At 39.8% G+C, this 25,312-nt stretch overlaps 1 protein-coding gene across 1 annotated transcript; it reads right to left on the bottom strand.

The window, feature by feature from the left end:
* Positions 1-8: 8 nt before the first annotated feature.
* Positions 9-23,320, bottom strand: LOC308495632 (H(+)/Cl(-) exchange transporter 5-like; the record flags this gene model as incomplete). Its single annotated transcript, XM_081080598.1, has 12 exons — positions 23,189-23,320; positions 19,440-19,591; positions 16,754-16,853; positions 13,481-13,668; positions 9,945-10,067; positions 8,783-8,989; positions 5,814-5,894; positions 5,048-5,590; positions 2,991-3,177; positions 1,670-2,068; positions 1,302-1,518; positions 9-87 (listed from the first exon to the last, which is right to left on the bottom strand). Coding segments are annotated over exons 2-12 (2,232 nt in total), but the record flags the coding sequence as incomplete, so codon positions are not given.
* Between the last annotated feature and the right edge of the window lie 1,992 nt (positions 23,321-25,312).

Below are 25,312 nucleotides of genomic sequence, written 5' to 3'. Positions count from 1 at the left end.
TTGAAGAGAATGGAATCCGGATCTTGGTTTGCCATCTGTGCTATATGTTTTAACACATCCTTCTTGGTAATGATTCCAAGCAATCGCCTAGAAGACAAAAGAGAACAAAACAAAAAAGAATCTGCAGTTAAAATAACATTCTCAAAGGTGACACTTTTCCTCCTCAGCCCTTTTCAACTCTGTCTTTGACTGCAATCTGTACTTACAAATGATGAGATAACAGGACAAGGATATGTGCAGCAGGCCAAAGGGACAATGCACGGGTCCCTCAACATGCTGCAAGCATTTCGTGTTTCTAGGTCTCAGATCCTGCAGTCTCCTCTGGTTTAAATATTCTTCGCTACATACACGGATCTTACTCACCTTTTACAACCCAGTTCAAATATTGCTCTTCCAGAACACCTTCCCTGATTCTACAAGCCAGCAATAACTGTGCCTTCCACCCAGCAGCCCCGTTTCCTGCACTTGTCTTGTCTGCTGTTGTGCTATATACATTTGTGTGTTCTTAGCTTCCCTGTAACACTGCATCCTCCTTGGGGGCAGAGAAGGCTTTTATTCATTTTTCTGTCTCCTTGGAATCTAGTGGAACACCTTTCATGAAGTAGGGATTCAATGAATGCTGAACGGATCAGTTAGGGAAAGTCCCCATCCTTATTTAAATCCTGCAAGACATCTGTTACACCATTTAGAAATTTTACAGGCTGAAATTCTTATGTAATTGCTGGATTAACATACCACGTTCAGAAAAAAATCTACCCTTCTCCTCAACTTCCTTTCTTTTCCAACAAAAAGAAAATAGCACGGCTTCCTTTACTGGATAAGAAACATCCCAGAAAGAAAGAGCCTTGGCCTGGGCATCAGACTTGTGTTTAAAGCCTACATCTACTATATATTAACCGGGAGCTCTGGCGTAAGGGGTTCTTTAAACCTCACTGAAACTTCATTTTCTCATCCTCAAATAATAATAACAAAGCTATTGTAAGGACCAAATACTATACATATACCACTTAATACCGTTATAATTTCAGTGCTACCTGTTTATAAGAAAACAGCCATTTCATTTGTGGAAGAGGAACTGAGTTATTTATAACGTGCAACCAGCAGTTCACATCTCTCAAACCCACCTTCTTCCCCAAACTCATTTTCTATTAATTATGACAATAAAAGAGACACATCCATCTTCATCTCAGAGCTTCAAAAGGCCTAGAAATGCTACAAATGCTCCTGTGAATTAGGTTCTTCTTTATCTCTCTACAGTCTTTCTCCCACAATCCAATTCGCCCTCACAAAAGAGCTCTCACCCATTGTGCGTAACCAGGCACTGCCGCAGTCCCAGCTTGCGGAAGATATCCACGACGATCTCCATGGGGGTAAGGTCAGTCACAGTGAAGGGGCTGAGATCCAGGATGTTCCGAAGCTTTAGGGTGGGTGGAGTATATGGTGGCATCGGAGGAGAATGCTCAGTGAAATAAATTATGGACGTGCTCACAACTCCATCTTGTTTCTTTCGAGCATTTTCTATTTGAAAAGTAGAGAAAAACAAGTTGGGAATGCTATTTCTATCCTTCTGGCCCCTAACCAGTCCCCTCTTCCCTCCATCTTCCTCCATTTCATGAATATTTATTAATTTCCATAGTGGATTCCATTATCCCCTTTCTGAAATCCTTACCAATTGAAATAATGAGATCTCTTCGAAGGACAAAACCCACAAGTCTTTGGGACTCCCGGGATACCACTACTGGGAAGCCACTGTAAGTGGTTTCAGTGATTATGGTCTCTACGTCTTCCACGGTCATACTGTCCTGAGTAAGGACAGTCAATGACGGATCATTTCTCCGGGGTTTCATCACATCCATTGCCAGGGTCTTATGAGCAAACTCTTCTTTGGCTTCAAGAAAGGGGTATCCATTGAGACGGATGTGGGCATCATAGATGCCCTCCCTGCCAAGAGCATCTGCCACCCACTTGCTTGTCATTGCTGCAGCCATCAGAGGTACAATGTATTCCAAGCCACCAGTTAGTTCAAACATTATGACAACAAGAGAAACAGTCATCCGAGTCACCCCACCTGCAAAGAAACAGACATAGGCTACTGAAGGCAGGAAAAGTACAGGATCCATTACCATGATCAGTCTGTTACAGGCCCCATTCAGGAAAAGCTTACTTACCAGAAACATTGCTAAAAGGAGGTCTCACCTACAACTGCACAGACCCCAGCAATGCATTAAAGGAAGTTTACAATGGACACAAATGACATGTCTCAAAATCACATCTACAAAACACAAGACGCTTTCATGATTCTTCTTTTTGTTTTATTTGTCTGTTACTCTTCCCCAATTATAAAAGTAATTACAGAAGATATCCACAATTTGTGTAACAGTACAGAAACTAGAGGTTCTCTCGGATGTGTAGACCCCTTGTGAAAATTCAGAGAAAAAAAGTCTATAAAAGATAGTCATTAACTATAGGCTCACTATCTAGAAATAAGCAGAGTAAAAATTTTGAATGACTTTCCAAGTTGTTTATTATGCAAAAATATATGGTTTTTACATAGGTCAGCTCATATTATATGTTAAATTCCCCAATGCCCCCCCCCACACACTTTGTTTTGTATATTATTACAAATTTATTTAATATTATAGTTATGTATGTTAAATATCAACTTCACATTCAATGGCTGCATAGTATAACATTATGTGGATGTACCATAATTTATTTAACTGATCCCTTACTGTGCACATTTAGGCTGATACTGACAGATAGCTTTGTATAAATTACTGATTATTTCCTCAGTATGATGGAATCATTCTCAAAGGGGAGGAATGTAGATATATGGTAAAGAACGCTTTCTTATAGCACTTGAAAAATGGCAAACCCAACAGGAAACGGTCACTTTAAAAAAATCTGCAATCAATTGTGTTTAATATCTCTCTTCTTTATTATGTCACGTGGGTAGCAACTTCTGTGAAATCAGTGCAAACACTACTCACCTAAGCAGGCTGCAGCCCCAACCATCGCATAAAGGCCAGGGGTGATACAATCAGCTCCTTGGCTACACCAGCTATTGAAGATGCCCCAGTCATGGTGATAATAAGCCAGTTGTTCCATTCCTACGCCTAAAAGTCGACCTGCTATAGCACCGACAGCCATGCTAGGGATAAAGAGGCCAGAAGGGATCTGCAAAGAGAAAGCAATAGGTGGTTAGTGAGAAATGCTGCGAGTGCCTGGCATGTGTAAGGCCTAGAGGGTTGACCCTCTGCGAAGCAAACAGGCCAATGACAACGTAACTATGCACTATGCTAGCAAGTGGCTGTAAAGATTTGGGTAACACTACAGCGACTAGAGGTTCTCTGGGACGTGCAGGCAAGTATGACTGCAAAGAAGCTTACCCTTATTCGGGGTCCATCAGGCTAGAGCCTGACCTCTCCAGACCAACACAGAACTGGAGGCAGAAATTAAGCCTTTCTCAAAGAAAAAGGAAAACAGATGGAGTTTCTCATATGTGCAGACATTTTCCGCAATTTTGAATTCTTATCAACAGTAATTATCCCTTATTGACTACCATGTTCTGTGCTGGATGCTCTACAGACAAGATTTCAGGAGGAAGGTGCTATTATTCCCAAAGCCCAGAGAACCTAAGGTTCAGGGAGGTTAAGTAACTCACCCAAGGCCAAAATTTAGTAAATACTGGTGCTGGGTTTAAACATAATGCTCATAACCACTCTCGTGTGTTGAATCTTAACCCACTGCCCCCACAAAGATATGGCCCGTGAGGTTTCAGTTTATTTCATAATAATGTAAAGAAAGATTAAACAATTACTTTTTAAAATGAAGTAGTGACTATGGTAGCATCACGATACAGAAAAAGGAACTCTCATCTGTCTCCCCACTCTTCTTTTGACTCCTAGGACACTTCCTAGTGAAGTCTCAGTTTTCTGAGCTAAGACAGGGAAATGATGACAAACAAGGGATTAAATTGTGGCCTTGGGTGAGTTACTTAACCTCTCTGAACCTTAGGTTCTCTGGGCTTTGGGAATAATAGCACCTTCCTCCTGAAATCTTGTCTGTAGAGCACCCATTTTAAATTGCCTGTTTTTGATTTTTGGAATACATTTGAATCTGAGTGGGTCTGATGGCCTGAAAATTCATTTTAAATAAAAGAATGAAGCCACAGGTGAAACTTAATAAGTACTGCAAAACTTTCCAGGGTGCTGAGGGGGATAGAGATTACAGTACTGCCTAAAATGAGTTGCTGTCTCTAATTCCCTGGTTTGAATCTCCATTTCCCCAGAGAATACAGGGAAATAACTTGGTAGTAGGTAGCTAAAGAAAAGACACAAATAAATAAAAATCTAGGAAGGAGGAGGAAAATACCTTAACAAAATGTCTTTTCTGGTTTCTTCTGAAGCATTAAAATGATAATGGGTACTGAAAGTAAAACATGCTGGCCTGATGTCTGCTTTTGACTGTTTAAATATTAATTTAGAATCACCTGTGAAGTTCTTGATAATGGGACATTGATACCAACTGCAAAAAAATACATTTAGCTATATATTGAGCTAAACCATATCAAATTGCCATTTTAGTGGTCAAAATGGTTGAATATCAGCAACTTCATTTGGTTCAATGTATTTTTTTTTTTTTTTTTGCTTTAGGGGTAAACTCTAAAGCCATCTTATAAGGAGCAACACTATGTTGGCCAGATAGTGTTTCAATACACAGTGCACTGGAACAAATACCTCACCATCCTTTTTGAGGGGAAAAATATATTTTCCACAGAAAAGAAGACAACATTTCTACTTAAAATCTCAGCACTGACGTTTGCATTTGGCCTAAAACTCGGCTTGGACAATTTTAGATAGAGCTACAATTGTCTGAGAAGTTACAAGGGCATGTGGGGGTACAAAGGCTTTGGGGGTTGAGGAATATAACACTGGGTAAAGTTGGAAGTGCCATACGAGCTACGAGGATTGCATGATATCTTGGCTTTGCCCTCCAAACCCACAGTCACACATACATCCACCAAGTACCAAAAGAATCTCCTCACCTTCATGCCAAAGGTGAATATAGTAATAACAATTTTCATTATGAGCGTCAAGGCGAGCTGCCACATGGCACTGTAGACTCCCACACCAGCCGGTCTGTCAGGCAGTTCATCCCCCTTGCTTGTGTTGAAACGGTTCTCATAATCACAGAGTTTGGAGGAGTCCAGAAGGCCACAGTCATTAAACAGCTCAGAAATGAGCTCACTTGTGCTCATTCGGGTGTATTCATTGGGGAAAGCCAGGATGGCAGTGATGGCTGTCACGACGAGTACCTCTATGACAGGATATTTGCCCAACTGGGTGGTCTTACGCTTCCGGCACCAGGCAATGTTTGTGCGGATAAACAAAGCTCCCCACAGACCACCAAAAATACCCAGTAGAATGAATGGCACAAGCTCAAAGAGATGCCATGGGGTGTGAAACTCCACGTAAAATAGAACCAGGCGGCTATTCCCAAACGGATTGATGGAACGTAGAGTAAATGCTGCCACCAAGGCAGCAAAGAACGAACGCCACAAAGTTTTGAGGGGAAAATAGTAGCTGACCTACAAGAGAGAAGGCAAGAAAGCCAACTTAGTCAATATGCAGAAACTGTTTCAGGTGAAAAGTTGGTGCTGTAGGAGCTAAGGGTTGAGGCTGAAAACTGCCCAGAGATCTCTGGTCACATAGTAAAACACAGAATTGCACAGAGCACTATGGGACTGCCACATATACAGACACTGGCCCCGATTCCATGCATGTGGGCTACAGACAGTTAAAAGTAGTTACCTCTTCTAGGCTGAATAATACTCCGCCAATAGGTGCCCCAAAGGCGACAGATACACCTGCTGCTGCTGCAGCCGACAAGACCTACAATCCAAAATTCAAAATTAGTGACAGAATAATACCACTTTCCTACCTTCAATCAGTTTTAAACGGAATGTTAGTGGTTACTAAAATATTTTTTTAAAAAAAACTTTGCATGTTCCACATCCAGTTTATCAACAATGAAGTTCAGTTTATATTTCCTTTGAGAGCAAACATCATACGCTGGAGTTTGCACACGTGGTTCACACGCCTGAACAGGTAGAGGGGCTTTCCTTTGTAATTAATTTAGCTATGTGCTTTATTCCAAATCACGCCCCCAACCCCAATACTCCCAATTCAGTAACTGAACTTGACTTTGTAGACCTATCCACCACCGAAATGAAGTCCCTACAGTGATGTGTTTGCATAGCACTTTCTTTGTAAAGGAATGCTTGTTAAATGAGATGTTTAAGAAGGCTCAAATGATACAAAACTGAAGACACAACTGGCTCACTGTATTCAGGAGCCGCAAATAGTCACACAGTAGGTATTTAGGGTTTCTTGCACTGTGCATTGTACTCCATGCCTAGTGACCTGTGCAATGAATTAGGGAGGCAACTACGAGCAAGGCTGGGGATAGATTTTTAAGGGGAGAGAAGATCTAAGTATGTTTGGGTGTGGCAAGTTAAAGGGTGAGGAGGCAGGGGCGGAGCATGAGAAACACACCAGAATTAATAGAAGGATAAAATCCTTTCATTGGATTCTGGTTGCTGTGGAGAGATATATGATTTGGGGTAAGGAAGGAAGTATTTCAAAGAAAAATTGAACAAAATTAAGAATGTTTGAAGTAGAAAATGGCTCTTGGCAAAATGCGTAGGCAGGTTTCTCTGGGAGTACAGGATGGCCCAGGAAAAAGAAGGGGAGGAAAGAGTGAGCTCTCTGGTGCTAGCTGGGGAGGACTTAGCAATTTATGTCTATAATGGCTTTCATTTGAGAAGGATGAGGGCAGTCAACACCGGAACTTGAGAAGGGGGATCTCCGTGACTCTGTTTTAGATGAATTAGGCAGGAGAAGAAAGAACCGAGATGGCTAGTTTGCTTTAATTTTATGTTGTAGAGCGGAGTCTGTCTATGCCCTTCCTTATTAAATCCCTATTTCACTCTCAATCATCTTTCCACTTTGACAAGGCCCTGGGACACAAAAGCGTTGCCGCTGATCAATAGGAAAAAATATTAATAACTAAAAAGTTTAAATAAGCAATGGGAAGTAAACTGAAGATTCAAGTATTCATGAGTCTAGTTAAAGAAATATATGAAATCTCTACAGAGAAACAGCCAAATCAAACTACCCTCTCATTTTATGAGAAATTATTTGAACAAAAACACCAATTTTATGGAATGAAAGTAACCAGCAATCTAGTTTCAAAGGCGCCTGTACCCATGCAAAACCAGCAAAAACCAACACTTCACTCTTGCCAGTTAAAATGTTTTTTTTAAAACTTTTATTTATTTTAATTGTGTTTTTCCAGGACCCATCTACTCCAAGTCAAATAGTTGTTTCAATCTAGTTGTGGAGGGCGCAGCTCACACTGATCCAACGCGGGGATTGAACCAGCAACCCTGGTATTACAAGCATCTCACGCTCTGACCTAACCAGCTGCCCCAAAATGTTTTTTTTTTCAACTCTTTAGCTTCTGGTGTACACTATTCCTACACAATAACCTCACCAACTTACTACTGCCTTTATGACCCTCCACCATTTGACAGGTAACTCAACAATCTACTCCTCTCTCTCTCTCTCTCTCTCTCTCTCTCTCTCTCTCTCTCTCTCTCTCCAGTTTTACTGATATTTAATTCGCATGGTTTGTTATTTACTTATTTTTTTGTTTTGTTTTCAAAATAAATCACTAGGTTCCAATTTTGTGAAAACCCTTTCTAATAAAATGACTTTGGTCTTGACCTATTCAATACGTGATTTCTTTGTAACTAAAGGAATACAGAGCAAGAACCACTATTTTCTTAAATCCTTAATTATAGCAGGACAAAAAGTAGCCAATGACTTGGAACATTTAAAAAAAATGTTCTTTCTCCTCAAAATGATATACATTAACAACCGCATAAACATGAGAACCACTACAGATATGCTGCTGTGGGGCTAATTCAGCGGGGTTAAGGCAAAAGGTAGAGGGAGATCTAATACAAAGAGAAATGTATTCTGTGTGGTGTCAGGTAGAAATAAAACATGAAAAAGCTGGCATCTGAAACATATGCTGAATGTGTACTGTTTCACAGGAATAAACAACTTCTTTAAAAAAACTATTGTTTTTGTAACTTATTTTGTAATAGAAACAGCACACACTTGTATAGACTTATATGTAATAAAAAGTTTAAGTGTTTCCTTCTCTTTCACTACCACCTCATTTTCCCATTCACCAGATGCAGATATTTTTAACAGTTTGGGATAAAAGCACTTTCCAGATATTTTCTTTCTAGGTACACGTATACACACCTTTAAAAAAACATTAATTGAATTATACTATACACATTATTCTGAAATTGTTTTTTTAAAACCTAATTGTGTTTTCTAGTCATCTTTCCATGTCAGTATACAAAGGGATATCTCGGTCTTTTTAACAGTTGCATACTATTATACAGTATGGACAGAATATTGTCTATTCAATCAGTTCTCTGTTGATGCACATTGTGAGTGTTTCCGTTTTTCACTATGTTAACAAATGCTGTACTGACTACACATATCCCCAAACACCTTTGGGCACACACACATGCTAGGATGCCTTCCTAGCATAAATTCCTAGAAGTGGAACTTCTGGGTCAAAGGATATTTGCATTAATATTGGTAGAATCCCCAAATTCGCATCGCTAAGACTGTACCATTTATGCCCTTACCAAAAAAAAATGGAGAGAGAGACTATTAAGGCCATTTGTTATTACCTCTCTGCGCTTGGCTTCGTTCTTCCTGTATTTGTTGAAGCAGTGGCACAGAATGTTCCCACAGCAGCAAGCCACGTGCACTAGGGGGCCCTCTTTGCCCAGGCTCAGGCCAGATGACACTGCCAGCACCAATGTGATGGTTTTGATAATCAGGGTCCACTTCCCCAAATAGCCCCTAATAATGAAACCACTCAAGATAGTTTTTATCTGTAGGTCAAACACAGAGAGATTGAATATAGACTAAGCAAGTACACCAAGCTAAGAAGCAATAATCTGGACCTCATTATAGAAACTATAACTTTTGAACAAGTGACATATAAATGCTTGACCTACAGTGATCCCAGTTTGAGAGGGAGCCAAGGAGTCCAAGAAAGTGAGAACTATTCTTTAAGTTTTCCTGTTTCTTCTTTCTCTGTTATTTCCCTTTCTTTCTTTCCTTCTCTCTTTTTCTCTTTCTCTCTTTCTTTCTTTCTTCTCTCTCTCTCTCTCTCTCTCTCTCTCTCTCTCTCTCTCTCTTCTTTCTTCTCTCTCTCTCTCTCTCTTATAAATTCTGTTTCTTTCTTTCTTTCTTTCGCCATGTGAATAGCTAGGCAAGGCAGTATTTTAAGTATGAGAGTGTGTATATGGAAGAGAGGTGTAAAGGGAGGGTATTTTCCTTAGAGACTAGTATAGTCTTGATTCTCTGCCAGAAATATTTGTAACTACGACTTGGTCAGGAAACAGAGAGGGTCAAGGTCATCTGGGTAACCTTAAATCTCAGTGGTTTCAGTCACTGTCAAGCAAGCTACACCCAAAATAGTTAGAAACAGGAATTTTAACCACTTTTTTTCTAGCCCAGATCGGGTTGTAGGAAATACAGCAAAATAGTTTTATTTCTTCCGCTCTAAAAAGTTGATCTTGGGATCTACCCTGTGAGCTTCTTCATAGGGAGTGGGGCAAGGCTCACCATGAACTCACAGGAGACTAGGAATCAACCCCTTTTAATGTCCAGGTGGCCCAGGCTGGGAGGAGATGTAGGGAAGATCTAGAGAGGCCCTAGATTGCCTCAGGATCTGATCCTGTTTAATATTCATATTGTGCTATGTACTGGAATACATATTAAAGGTTTTAATCAAACAGGATTCATTATCGTTAACATTGATAAGCCATTTTAGAGACTCACCTCAGGGATTCCAGAGCCACAAGCATAAGGCGCGAACACTTTGACAAGAGATACGGCAAGGAAGGCAAATAGGAGAGCCCAGAGGACGTACATGAAATAATTGACTATGTAGGCAAAGGCTCCCTGGAACAGGGGAAAAAGAAAGAAGCATATTTTAGTTCAGACAGCCTCAGTGAGGCATGCAGCTCTTCTGAGTAATGGGTTTTCAGGAGAGGAGATCAGAAAGAAAAAGACCAATATTAAATCACTCCTGATGTTCCTTCCACAACTGTCAGCAAAGCAACTACTGAAACACGGTCAGCCCACTTGCTACTGAAAATGAGAGGCTTTGCTACACCCAAAGGAAACTGAGAATGGTTCCTAGGGATGGGCAAGAACAAGAGCAAAACAAACAAAAACAAAAAACACAAAAAAACACTTTGAAGCAAATTCACTTTCTGTATGAGGGCTTTGATAGATTTTGTCGTCAAATACATAGTTGACCCTTGAACAACGTGGGAGTTAGGCCCAAGGCAGTTGAAAATCCTCATATAACTTTTGAGTCCCTCAAAACTTAACTACAGTCAGCCCTTCACATCCATGGATTCAACCAACTGCAGGTCAAAAACAGCATTTTTGACCTGCAGTTGGGAAACCGTGGATGGCAATGCAAAAATACCATTTTTTTAATCTACGGTTGGTTGAATCTGCAGATGGTTGAATCTGCAGAGGCAAATGCAAAGGGCCGATTGTGTAGGTGGACCTGCATAGTTCAAACCTGTGTTGTTCAAGGGTCAACTATATATGATAGATACTATGTCAATTTTATTAAGAATCTTACCAGCCCTTTTACTGGAATGGCTGAATCTTGTCTATATATTTGAAGTGATTGGTCCTAAAGGTCCATTAAATTCCCCTTTGGCTACCCAACTTGGTGTCAAATTCTCATAGGAGGTTATGGTGTTTAAAACTCCTGGCTGTTTTTCCTAAAATACACAATTATGTTCTGCAAAGAACAACCACACCTTTGAGAGAATTTTGCTACCACAGATTCAGCAACAGGTTTATGCAGTAGAAAGTTTTGGGCTCTGATCATAAAACAAAACCAGTGAAATGCCAGATATCCCAAAGAATAAAATGGCAATAGCTGTTTTTAAAATGGAGAGAACATACTTTTGAGACTACTCCCCCTATGATAACGAAGTCTGCTAAAAAAGAAATCTAATTTTAACCACTAATAAAGATTCACCCACATTAAAGGGCTTGCAAATAGTTGTCTTACAGAAAAGCTATTTTGAATATTAGGAGATTATGCTTGCTGATAGAAATATTAGAAGTTGAAATTCACTCAAATTACATGAAACACAATGAACTTTTAACTTTTTAAAACATAAAATACTATTAAAATAATTTGTTGACCTAAACAAGGAGAACCAAAATGCTCAGGTTTCTTCTGAGTTATAATTTTGACACAGGTTTTCCATTATCTTACTCCCACAGAGGAACAGATAATTGCTCTCCCTTGGCTTTTGGAATGTAGCTAGGGAAGAAGAATACTCCAGAGGTAGGAAACAAAGAGGGAAAGGGAGGGAAAGGGAAGGTAGCTGAAACTGGTTAGAGGCAGAGACCAGGAGGCCAAGTTCTTGGCAGGAAAACTTTCAAAAACCCAGAAGACTTTCCCCAGGCAAGGATTTCATTCATAAAAAGAAGAGCCAGAGGAATTTGTCACTTAAGCAAATCTCAAGCTCCAGTTTGAAAGTTTGGGTTGGAACGCTTAAACACACACACACACACACACACACACACTCACACACACAAGCTATAAAGGGGTAGCATGGGGGAGCCTTTTGATGAAACAATAGTTCTTTCTATATCTTGATTATGGTGGTAGTTACACGTATCTACATATGTTATAAAACTGCAGAGAAACACACACACACACACACACACACACAAACACCTATGCCTGTAAAACAGGTGAAAAGGTCTATGGATTGTACCAATGTCAATTTCCTTGTTTTGCTACTGTACTAACATGTTACCATTGGTGGAGGCTGGGTAAAGGGTAGGGGGGACTTCCCTATACACTGTTTTGTAACTTCCTGTGAATCTATAATTACTTCAAAAATAAGAGTCAAAAAAAAGTAAGGGAATCTCTCTCTCTCTCTCTCTCTTTCTCTCTCTCTCTCTCTCTCTCTCTCTCTCTCTCTCTCTCTCTCTCACACACACACACACACACACACACACACACACACAGATTCACCCTAAGTTCCAGGGGTTCTCAAATTTTTCTAACCAAGTACTCCTAATCTAGGAGAGTAAATACAGACGTTGGGAGGGGGGGTACCCAGGAACAGAGCTGAAATAAGAGATTATGTTTTATCTTAATAAACATGGAAATTCTGCATTCCTTTTTAATGACTGTTTACATTTATTTTTTGAAAAAAATATTCTTCCACAAAATCAGGAAAAACTGATATTTTGGGAAGGCAAATATTGCTTATCCTGTGGTTTCACCTACCCTTTGGCATGCTGACCTTATCCCAGTTTGAGGAGCATAGACTTAAACCCTTTCACACGTGTAATGTATATTTACCCATTACTGAACTCTTGCCCCAAACTAAAATATGCATAGTCATATATGTACATAAACACTTTTATTTCCGACTTTATTAGTTTCCTATCCTACTTTTCCCTTAACTGATTCATTCTCTCTCTTTCTGTCTGTCTCTCTCCGCCATTTCTTATTGTTTGTGGACCAAGCAGGTGTGAAAATAAAATTTAAAAGTACAAACATATATATCCTTGTCTTGTCCCCTTCATTTCACCTACAGAGTGGATGGGTAGTGAGCTGAGATGGTAGTTTTAGTTGGTGGAAGTCAGTGGAGTGCAATTAGGATTTGAGAGTTGTTTTGTTTTGTTTTGTGCTTTCGTTTTTAGTAGGAAAGCTCTAACTTACAACCAAGTGGTAATAGAAAGGTAAGGAACTGAAAAACAAAGTCACTTCTGCATTGAAAAACATAAGCTAGAAGACAAGGACAAATGAAAATACTAATTTAATCTCAAAGGGACTGGGACAATTTCATTCCTGAGTTTCTATTGTTTTGATTATGGAATGTGCCATAATTTTTTAATGTTCTAATGTAATGCTCAGGGAAAATTACATTTGGAATCTATACAATAAATATATTTTAACCCAGTCCATCCTTTGTTAGAAATTATAGCTTACCTATTGGATGGCTCTAACGTTTCTACTGAAATTATTAGAGAAAGATAGATTCAGTCACACTATGTACTAACAAGTAAGAAGAAACAGTAGGCTTATTTAAAACAAGCAAAAATGTTAAGTCATTGTGTAAGCATCAAAAGACTCCACATGCCAGAAGAGATGGAAATAGGGTTGCACTTAAACCACAGAAAAAGGCAGCTGGCATTGGTTCCCCTTTTCATGAAAAGGAAAACGGGGGAGATTCCACACTTGACGTGAGTACAGTATAAGAAATGAAGTAAATGTTAGAATAGAAGTCAGTGGTTCCGAAATGCTCCCTACATGTTACCTCATCTGTGCTGATGAGAAGCTGGGACCAGCTATTCCACTCTGGGCATTTGTCTTTATCTTCAAAGGTGACATGCTTGGAGTTCCAGCAACAGTGTTCATGGTTAAACCACAATCCTTCTGTGCATATACCTTCTTTTAAGTCTGTCATCCAATGAGCAGAGATGTCTATCAAGCCAGCTAGAGAACCTGATTGGAGGGGAGGGAAGGAAAGACCAAAGTTGTCAGGAAACAAGGGAAAAAGAATCAAAATAATGGACAAGCATCTACTATTCTGTTCTGTCTGCAACCTCTTTCTGATTGTCTGCTTGATTTTCACCTATTATCTCTAATCGATTTCACCTATTATTAAATGCCCATTCAAGAGGGAAAAATAAAACATTGTCTGCATTAAACGCTGTGTCTGTGGAATTTCTATACAGGGGAAACTTAAGGGAGAGCAAAGTGGTTGGGTGGGAGCAAGGGGTGAATGGATTTGACTTTCAGCTGATTTACATGGCAAAGACTCTGCTTTGACTTAGAGTGGATGAACACTGATCCATAAAGACAGTCAAGTTTATTAAAGATTATTTTATTCTCATTATATACAATATGTATAAGAATGAGAAAATTAGCATTGCCCGTATTGAAGAATATTATGACATTTTATTTGAGATGGCTTGGGGAGGCGAGTTGATGAAGACTACGGGAAGAAGGGCTCAGTCTCGCTAACGATTTCATTCCGTGGACAAGGGAATTTGAGCAATGACAGGAAGGCATTCTAGGCTATAGGAACTGAATTTATAAAAGCACATACTGTGGTGCACGGGGAAAGTTGTATGAAACTGTAGACTTCCTGAGCCTAGGACATGAACATTCTGAATTTTCTTAGTGAGAAGAAGCAAACAATGTTTTATGTGTGTGTGTATGTGTGTGTGTGTGTGTGTGTATGTGTGTATGTGTGTATATATAACATTCATCAAAGAAAATTATGAGAAAATGAATAGTGAATAGGGACTTTGACACTATGGCTAATAGACTGATAGGGTTAAGATAGTTCCAGTACTTTCGATTCTGGCCTTGTCATCATTTCAGATGAAGAAATTCTGGCATAAAGAAATTAAATGGTCTAGAATAGCGCTTTAGGGAAATAGGAAAGACATCATAAAATTCACAGCCCCTGAATTCCCAGACTGTTCCTGCATTCAGACACACTGCTTCTATTGTTGCTCCCCAATGCTTAAAAACAAAATGCCCTGTGTGTATGAGGGAAAGAAAAATATTCACTGACCACCTAGTGACAAGAAATACATTAAAAAGTTGAGGCTATTACGCTTACATTCCAACAGGCTGGAGGCCATGTCATGTGTATGTTTTGGTAGGTGCTTGAAGTGTTAACACAAGTTATTTACACACTTGAATAACCCAGTCAAATCTAACACACTGATTGACACCTACTCTTGGCCACTCCGGCCCCCGCCTTTTCTTCCTTCTAACTCTTATTGCCTGGATTCAGAAAATTAACACGATGTTATAGAGTTTGGCTTGTTCTCGAGTTGTTTCACGTATGCATGTCTTATCCTGCCCAACACAGGTACCCTCAACCCTACCTTCTCATCTACTTCTCTTCCTTTTTCCCCCCACTTGGCTCCTTCTTCCCTGGTTACAAATTTTATCAGGTTTCCTCTACCCTTAAGGATAAAATGTATTCCCTCGTCCTTGTTACCATTTCAAGCTTCTGTCTCTTCTCTATTTCTAATGACCACCCAGTATCTCCAAAACTTCCACACTTTTTGCCTTGCCTTGAACTCTGGCCCTTAATAGCTCTACCTGGGGTGGCTTTTCAAGGTCATTGGTATCCTAACTGCTAACCTCAGCCTTTACTTAGCTCTCTTCCTTCTCTTCTTCAGCATCTTTGCAATACTTGGGACCATAGACCACCTAGTCTCTTATTAGCCAGCTCTAAACTGGTCAGTCCAAGTTCTCTCTCCTGTGCAAGCCAGAAGGGGCCACATTAACACCTTAGACCACAGGTAGGCAAACTACGGCCCGAGGGTCAAATCTGCCTCTATGTTTGTAAATAATGTTATTCTTGATCACAGCCCTGCTCATTTGCTTACCTATCATCCATGGCTGCTTTCATGCTACAGAGACCATGTGGCCCCACAAATCCTAAAATATTTACTATCTGGCCCTTTACCTGAAAAGTTTGCTGACCCCTGCCCTAGACGATCTTTGAAAAGCTAGTTACCATCTTATACCCCCATGGCTCATGAATTATCTCTAGGTAGCAGCAGTAGCAGCAGCACCGTTCACAACTGGGCACTGAGTGCCACGTATGCTATATCGCATTTAATCCTCACAATAAATGTGTAATGTAGGTTCTCATTATCCCCATTTTACAGACCAGTAAACTAAGGTTTCCAAGGTTTCAGAAACTTGCCCAAAGTTACAAAACTAGCAAGTGGTAGGGCTGGGATTCAAATCCAGGCAGCCGCAAACCAGAACCTGTGATGTTAGCTGCCATTTCATCCCACCCACCTCCAGGTTTCCCACCTAACTCCTATTTTATCTCAATATTCCAGATCTTCCCAGACCCATCTTTTGATGCCATAAGGATACAACTCTTAGCATCTCTGCCAGGTATTCTTGGCTTTCTGCTTCCTCCACAGGAGAGGAAGTCTGCTTGGGGACTTGCTTTAAAGCTGTATTTGCATAGCAAGTGTACTATTCCTAGTTAGATTGTATGCTATTTGCAGTGACTTGGGAGGTTGACAGAGATGATAGGAAAGGTGATACCATCCCACTTCTCAGCAATCATGAAAGAGTGAGATGGTAAGCTCCTCGAGGGTATGAGCGATATCTTACATGCTTTTCTTTACAAATGAGAGAGCAGATATTTAAGAAATAGCTACAAAAACCTCTCAGGAAGTGTGCTCCTAAACACCATGCAGTATGTGTTTTTAAAAAGCTGACTATCTCCAACAGAAGGGCTCTTCCTCAAGACAAGCACCAAAGGCAGTGCTAACAGCACCTTAAAATGGATACATCATTTTATAGCATACAAATGCAATTAAATGCATTTCCTCACTTAACCTCATTTATTTAAGGAAGGAGATGCAGGTATTAGTATCTCTTTACAGATGGGGACATCGAGCTTCCAAAGACCCACCAGCAATTCATTTCATGTAGGAAAATCATAAAACACAGCACTCAACTCAAGTCATGACTTACGGGAGGGGCATATCACAATTTTTAGGAGATTGGTTTAGAAAACTGACAAGAGTTAACATACCTGATAAAAGCCCAATAAGTAGCATCAACAACCAGCCAGAAAAAGCATCACTCACGCTGTGAATTAAGGCCCATGTTGACTCTTTGCTTTTATTGGTAATCTAAGGAGAAATGAGAAAATATTGGTATACTCTACACACACTCTTGCTTTTTCACCTCAAAATGTGCAATAGCGTAAAGAAACACAAAGACAAATCTACTCATTGGGAATACAGATCAATTTGGAGTTACTTCTCAAATAATCTTTGCCTGAACCAATGTCACCAAGAACTTTGGGGTTTATTGACCCTCGACTACTAAAACCCACCTTCCTCTACAATGCCTGCAGGTATCTTTCTCAGGCCTTCCCCATTCAGCCACTAATTTCTTATAGCATCAATCTCTTTCTGCCCTGGACAACAGACATTCCAAGGGTGGTCTCTTGACTAACAGCAAATAGTTTGATTGATTTTGAAGAATAAACAAACATAAGCTTATTTGAGTGGTGAAAGTACAATTTGAGGTTTACTATCCAGAGCTGGGCTTCAGGTCAGGTGAATTTTAAGATTTGATCCTGCAAACCCATAACTGTACATTGACCATAGATACTAAATGATATCAGGGATGCATCTCTTTATTTTCAAAAACCTGCTGGGACCATCCGAGGCCATCAAGAGGTGCAGAAAGTTTTACCTTTTAGGTCCTGGCCATGTCAATTTAACCCTCCACTGCTCACATTTCAAAACCAAGCATTCTGACAGCTTTGCCATTGGTACTTCCCCCTTTTCTCTTCCTCTGTCTCTTATCTTTGAAACTGTGACTTAGCGACCCCATCGTCATCTACAGCAACATCACAAATAATTATAATATAGTATTATAAAAATTTTAAAGCAGTTAAAAACTTCACTTTGGGGAGCATTTAAGATCTTGCTCCCCAGCATATGCCGTCAGTGTGGCTCAAATAAACTCTTACAAAAAAACTTCATTTTGACCCATAACTTCAAGTTTGTAGTTCAGTGCTGAAAGTAGATGAGGTGACATTTTTCCCAGTGACAATACTGCCATTCTTTTTTTTTTAAATTAACGTTTATTGGGGTGACAATTGTTAGTACAATTACATAGCCTTCAGGTGTCCAATTCTGTAATACATCATCTATGTTCAGGGTGTGTGTTCACGACCCAGAGTCAGTTCTCTTTCTATCACCACATAATGTTGCCATTCTTATGATGAACAGTTAATGCTAAAAAAGCCCCCCTTTGAATATTTGATCAACCTATTTTAATTGATTTTGCGTTACTATTCATTGGCATAATATGTCTCAGGTGCAACCATTTTAATATAACGGGAAATATACCCCTGTCCTATCACAGGTGACTTTCACAATGTATATAACATTGAATATGCAACTAATGACAAACTGAACTCTGAATTACAGAGAGCAGAAATTCTACAGCCATACAATTCCAAATTTTCAAGCCTGCTTGTTGAATTGCTAGGATAGACAGAATATGTATGTGTTCCCAAATATCAGAAACCTTATGAAAAACAGAATGTTTTACAGAAATCCCGTTTTTTACTTAGGATAAGAAAACTCAATGGGATGATCACAAATGCAGGGATTGCAAAGGAATTTCTCAAAACCCGTACCTGGGACAACCTGACTCCTGGGTTCAGGTGGTCATGACAAAACCAGTCAAGAGCTGGGAAAGGCTTAAGAGCGGAAAGTGATCTGCTCAGGAGATTCACTTGGCTCTGAGAGGAAGCCATCATGAACTCAGGAGAGAATGGCTTAAAAAATCAAATTTTTAAATGTGGAGTCAAAGCGGAAATAGCAAAAAAGAAAAAATAATAATACCTACTGCTAGTTGAAGAAATGTCTCCCAGAGGATCGTCTACTGAATCAGGGTCATTGGGGCAGGGGCCCTACCTTTTAAATAAGCTCTCCATGTGCTCCTAACACAAACTAGAAATTATGATTCCTTCAGTTAAATGATACACAGCAACAAGTTCAAGGCAAATGAGCTTGGTGGACTGCTCTGAGAAGTTTTCATGGTACTTTGAAAAGAGAAAAGTGGGGGAAATTCTCTTGTCATATTCAAAAGAAACTGTGCCATAGCCATAAGTATCATCTATCAACTATCATATTAACTGGATGTCCTTCATTTGAATTTAATCAGTCTTGTTTGAGTCAAATGCACAAATTTACTTTGGTTTTATAGTACAAGAGCCATAATCACAAAAAGTTTATCCTGTATACTTCAGGAAATACTAGGGCTCTGACATTCTCTTCTTTTATTCCTTTAAAAGAAGCCCCATTTACTTTTCTTAGTTCTAAAAATCCTTCTTCAAGGGAAACCCATAAAAGGAGATGAAATGGCGAGGGAGGATCGTTGACATTTATTTTGGTCCCTTCCACCAAGTTTGTTTTCACCTGTCTGCATAGGCATCTATACTCATGCCAGGGCTGCAAGGATCCTTTGTAAGCTCTTACTGTAAGAAGATAAATCATTATTAAATATAACTTCTTTTCAAAATCATATACAAGATGCCTTAAAAATAAAAATAAATTAAAACACAAAACTCTACATTGCCAATAGAAACCACAGTCAGCCACACCCAGGTCTGAAGGCAAGAACATATATATAAATCTTGCACTTCTTCCCCTGGTATTTCTTACCACTTACTCTTGCACTGTCTTTTGTCTTACCTCTCGGTGCCTATCCCGGTCCCGAGACTTCTCTCTCACCCAGTCAATTGTATTGAAATCATCATAGGTCCCCACACCAGGGATTGGCTCCTCCAAGAAGTCCATCATCCGATTTGAAGAACCTAGTCCGCCACCATTGTATGACTTGTCCTCTGTATTGAACAGGAAACAGACGTTAGTACTTTAGACACTGGGCATTTTTAATCCCTCCTTTCTGCACACTAAAGGGGAGCCCTCCACCTGTCAGATGACAACAGTCAGGGTGTGCTGACAAAGCAGTAAAATACATCACCTAGTGAGAACATCCATCACAGTCAGGGTTTCTGTGGTCTAGGCACAAAACGATGAGTGTCCTAAGGCAGTGTGAATGGAAGGGGACAGATGTGAGTGACAGTGCAAAGGGAGAACTGACAGGAGTTGAAGTGCCGTGGGAAAGGATTTACAAAGCAAAAGGCAGGACCTTGGAGCAGCTTAGGTATTTCAGTTTCTGTTATGGAAGGGAGACAAAAGGGTCAAAGGCCCTTGCAGACATATCACAACAGAAAGCATTTTATATTTATGAGGCAGTAATTCAACCCTAGGAGGTGGCTTTTGCCTGAGTGGGGACTCCAAAGGGAGCATGAAGGCCTCTTTGAGAGTTAAGCTGCCTGGAATGTACACACCTCCCCTCAATAGGTAGAAGACTTTGATCTCTGATGTAATGGGGTTGTAGAAACTTTTACTGAGTACAGTCTAACATTTACGAGTAGAGATTTAAAGAACACTGCAGGGCTGGCTGCATGGTGATGTCCCTCTTTGATTCTTCAAGTGGAAGAAACGTATCCATTGTGGTTTTTATTTGCATTTCTCTGATGATTAGTGATGTTGAGCATTTTTTCATATGTGTATTTGCCATTTGTATGTCCTCTTTCGAGAAATGTCTCTTCAGGTCCGCTGCCATTTTTCAACTGGGTTGTTTGTTTTTTTGTTGTTGAGCTTCGTAAGTTCCTTGTATATTTTGGATATTAGCCCCTTATCGGAGGCACTGTTTGCAAAAATCTTCTCCCATTCAGTCGGTTGCCTCTTTATTTTGTCGATGGTTTCTTTTGCTGTGCAGAAGCTTTTAAGTTTCATATAGTCCCATTCGTTTATTTTAGCTTTTACTTCCATTGCCTTTGGAGTCAAATTCATAAAATGCTCTTTGAACCCAACGTCTATAAGTTTAGTACCTATGTTTTCTTCTATGCAGTTTATTGTGCCAGGTCTTATGCTTAAGTCTTCGATCCATTTTGAATTAATTTTGGTACATGGTGACAGATAGCAGTCCAGTTTCATTCTTTTGCACGTGGCTATCCAATTCTCCCAGCACCATTTATTAAAGAGGCTGTCTTTCCTCCATTGTATGTTTTTAGCTTCTCTGTCAAAAATTATCTGTCCATATTTATGTGGCTTTATTTCGGGGTTCTCAATTCTATTCCATTGGTCTATGTGTCTGTTTTTCTGCCAATACCATGCTGTTTTGATTATTGTAGCCCTGTAGTACAAGCTGAGAATGGCTATCATCAACAAGACAAATAGTAACAAGTACTGGAGAGCCTGTGGAGAAAAAGGAACACTCATACACTGTTGGTGGGAATGCAGACTGGTGCAGCCGTTATGGAAGGCAGTGTGGAGGTTCCTCAAAAAATTATGAATAGAATTACCATATGACCCAGCAATCCCTCTCCAGGGTATCTACCAAAAAAATCTGAAAACATTTATACATTAAGACACATGTGCTCCAATGTTCATTGCAGGTTTGTTTACAGTGGCCAAGACATGGAAACAACCAAAATATCCTTCGATAGACAAATGGATAAAGAAGTTGTGGTATATATACACAATGGAATACTATTTGGCAGTAAAAAAAGATGATATAGGACCATTTGTGACAACATGGATGGATCTTGAGAGTATAATGCTAAGTGAAATAAGTCAGACAGAAAAAACAGAACCACATGATTTCACTGATATGTGGTATATAAACCAAAAACAACAAAAGAACAAGACAAACAAATGAGAAACAAGAACTCATAGACAGACAATAGTTTAGTGGGTACCAGTGGGTAAAGGGGGTGGGGGGAGGGAGATGAGGGTAAAGGAGATCAAATATATGGTGATGGGAGGAGAAGTGACTCTGAGTGGTGAACACACAGTGGGATTTATAGATGATGTAATACAGAATTGTACACCTGAAATCTATGTAATTTCACTAACAATTGTCATCTCAATAAATTAAAAAAAAAGAAACATATCTATTCGCCCAACTATCACAACTATCCTTTATCTGCTTCGCTTTTAGCACTTCGATTACAATTCCTTACGCAAATGCTTTACCTTCCTTTCTAGACTAGAAGCTATTTGAAGGCAGTCCTGGATATGATTCCTCATTGCCTTCTCCAGCGGCTAGCACCTGTCCAAGACGCCATAAATATCAGCTGAAGCAAAGTCTGTGCGATGAACAGTGGTGACAAGAGAGAAGTATTCAAACTCAGAAGTTGGACTCATACAGGGTTACTTAGTATTGTGGAACAAACTTGTTCAAAACATTTCCCCAATCCGCGGGTGAAACAATATTTTGTTATTAAACGCCAAGTGTAAACAGTATTCAGGTATTCATGTAAATGCACGCTGAGGAAAAATGCAGAGTAATGACATCAATGAACGCCGATAGCCAGAGCTCACATTTGCAGCATCCATCTTGGCAGGGACAAAGCTTTACCCAGACTGTCTGATGATGAATCCCTCTGCAGAGAAGGCCAAAGTGGGCCTGAGCCAACCCCCACAGCCCCCGTCTGCATCCCCATCTTCACTCTAAACTTCTAACACACACCTTTAGCACTCTCATAGGGTCAGTTTGAATTAACAGGCAAGATGTACCTGGTTTACAAATTTCAGCCTTCCAAATAGCTAATTCAGCAAACCCTTCACAAGCAACACATACATTTGAAAGACAATGCTCTGCAGAATCCAAACCATATTGAGGGTGAGGCTGGGGGCGGGGCTGGAGTGGAGGAGGTGAACAAGTTAATCTTAAAACCTCTAACCAAAGTCCTTTCCCTATCTTCCAGCCTACCTGGCTGTAAAATGGTTGGCTGCTGAATCACCAGGCCCGCATTTCCTATCATATTAGTGACATACTGATAAAGATCAGTGTTGGTGTGCTGTTTGAGAGCTTGGAGGGAAACAGCCAGCTAGGAAATGAGGGCAGAAAGAGAATAAAGTATGTAAGGGGGCGGGAGAAAGAACCGAGCGGTTTTAATTCTCAAGACAGATGCTGATATGAACACAGGGCACCAAACAATCCAAAATTTACTTTTCAGAGCAGGTTAATGCTTCACTTGAATTTGCTCTGGTTTAAGACTGCTTCTTTCAGAAGAAATTTAAAGAGGATTTTGTGAAACTGATTTTTAAAAGCATCCAATAGCTACCTAATGTTACACTATATATCAAGTGAAGCCCTCCAGCTGGAAGGATATGAAGACAAAATGAAGATATCTGCAACGGCTTCCTAACAGAAAAGAAAGAATCCTCTTACATCACTAGGTAACACGAGCACGGCATCATCCTTCTGTGGAGAAAGGCTCCTGTTATAAACGCAAATTGCCAGGCAGCTAGCTCTAAAAGAGCAGGCAGTGATTAGAATCCGACAACAGACTGCTTGCGATTCTCCAGATTCCCTTCTCCCTGGGGTCACGCTTCAGTCCCTGGCCAGGCTCAAGTCTGCTTACCTTCAATCACAGCTTTCTTTTTTTCTGCCTCAAGGAAGAAAGAACCTTGGCAGCCCACATTTGGTCATTTAGGTTGAGGAGCTTTGACAGAAGGAGCCCCGGTATGAACTGCTTTAGAAGGGCACTTGCTGCATTCTCTGCCTTTCACAGGAACAAACGCCACCTAAAGAACCACCAGTGCTCCCCAGCGGTCAGAGTGTGATGTCACTGTTGGAATCACATGACCAGACCCTTGGACCAGCCTTGGAGAAAGGAAGATTTTTAATGGAGCACAGAAGCCTTAAAGATGTAGTCTCATCTCAACACATGTCATCAAACTGGGGGCAGTCGGGACAGTTCAGAAAACTGGGGTCTGTTTCCATCTGACTTATTTCACTTAGTGTAATACCCTCAAGGAAGGACAAAAATCATATGCCATCACACATATGTGGAATATAAAATAGAACAAGAGAAACAAACAAATGAACAAAACAAACACAAATTCAGAGATACAGAGAACAGATCGGTGGTTACCAGAGGTGAAGGGGGTTCAGGGGGCAGGGAGAAATGGTAAAGGGGGTCGAATGTATGGTGACAGATGGTAACTAGTCGTTTGGAGGTGAGCACACAGTAGGATATACAGGTATAAAATTATAACATTGTATATTTGAAACTTATATAATGTTATAAACCAATGTTACTGCAATGCAAAAGTTGTTTTTAAAGAAAACTGGGGTCCACACAAGCTTTAGTCTTCAGACCTCATTTAACAGAAAATCCAGGAAGGCAAAGTAGAAATCTCTGAAAGAATTTAGAGTTACAGGGATCCTAAGTAAAAAAGGGAAACAGGTAAATACAGAAGAGGGAAAAGGGGATCAAATATATGGTGATGTAGTCTAGAAATGTATACTTGAAACCTATGTAATTTTACTAACCAATGTCACCCCAGTACATTTAATTTAAAAGAAAAAAGAAAAAGCTTTCTTAAAAATGCACAGGATAGCAATAACAAGGATAAAATCTTACAGACATTACACTGAGTGCAAGACCCCAGACACAATAGCGCACATAGCATGATTCTATTCATATAAGCTCAAAACCAGGCAAACCTAAATTATAGGTTTTGTATAAGATACAAATGTATGTGACTACGTTAAAAAGAGAAGTACGAAAATGACAAAAGTAAAGACGGTGGCTACCCAGAGGAAGAGAGGGGGTCATCATCTGGATGAAGTACATGGCGAGGGTGGGGCTTCTGGAATGCTGCTAATTTTTCTTGGTCCGAGCACTGGTTACCTGAGTGCTGACATTATAATTATTCCTTAAACTGTACACACGTGGCTTAGGTCTTTCTATGTACACATCACAATTAGAGAAAAATATAAAAAATTGAACTGCACATGAACTGACTATACAAGGTCAGGTCTTTAAAAGCGCCTAGTAACTTAACCCAGAATACAGTTGAGAAAATGAGTTGTTTCTTACTATTAGTGCTCTAGCCAGAAAACAACATCAAATCTGATCTTGTTAATTCAAACCAGGTAAAAGCAGTTATTTCGGCTGTGGAAATAAATTCACTATTACATTTGCATTGTTTTCAAAGCATTCCCTTCCCTGGCCCTATTCCAAAGGCTATTTTTAAGCAGGTCTTAATTAATTGGCAATAAGGCCAGTCCAGTAAAGAAGAATCACACTGCCATCTCCCAACTTCCTAAGTGAATCCACACAACAGCCACTCTCAAACATTAATCCCATCAGTGTGCTCCAAAAAAAAAAAAAAAAATCTGTCCTAAAGAGAGATCTTTGAAATGTTGGGGTACTCTCATCAATTTTTAACACCCAGTGCATCCTGAAATGTTACTACAACAAAACTTTATGGAATGTGAGGAACTGCAGGAATCCTCACATCATTATTATCACAGCTCAGTTTCTTGATAAACGGATCCAGCATTACTAAGAAGAGTTAAAATAAAGTGGCAACCGATAGTACTGTGGCAATGAACTACAAAACTTTAAAAAAAAGCTATTTGTGGCCCAAGTGTGATTGTCTTATACATTTACACTTTTAGAAAAGTGTGTGTGTATGTAAATATATCTTACTTAAAGAGGATGACATGCCTAACCTCATAATCCTCCTTCGAAGTC

This window comes from Rhinolophus hipposideros, assembly GCF_964194185.1.
Source record: "Rhinolophus hipposideros genome assembly, contig: HAP1_SCAFFOLD_575, whole genome shotgun sequence".
Taxonomy (NCBI): Eukaryota; Metazoa; Chordata; class Mammalia; order Chiroptera; family Rhinolophidae; genus Rhinolophus; species Rhinolophus hipposideros.
Note: the sequence above shows the minus strand (reverse complement) of the source record. Positions and strands in the feature narration are given on the sequence as shown.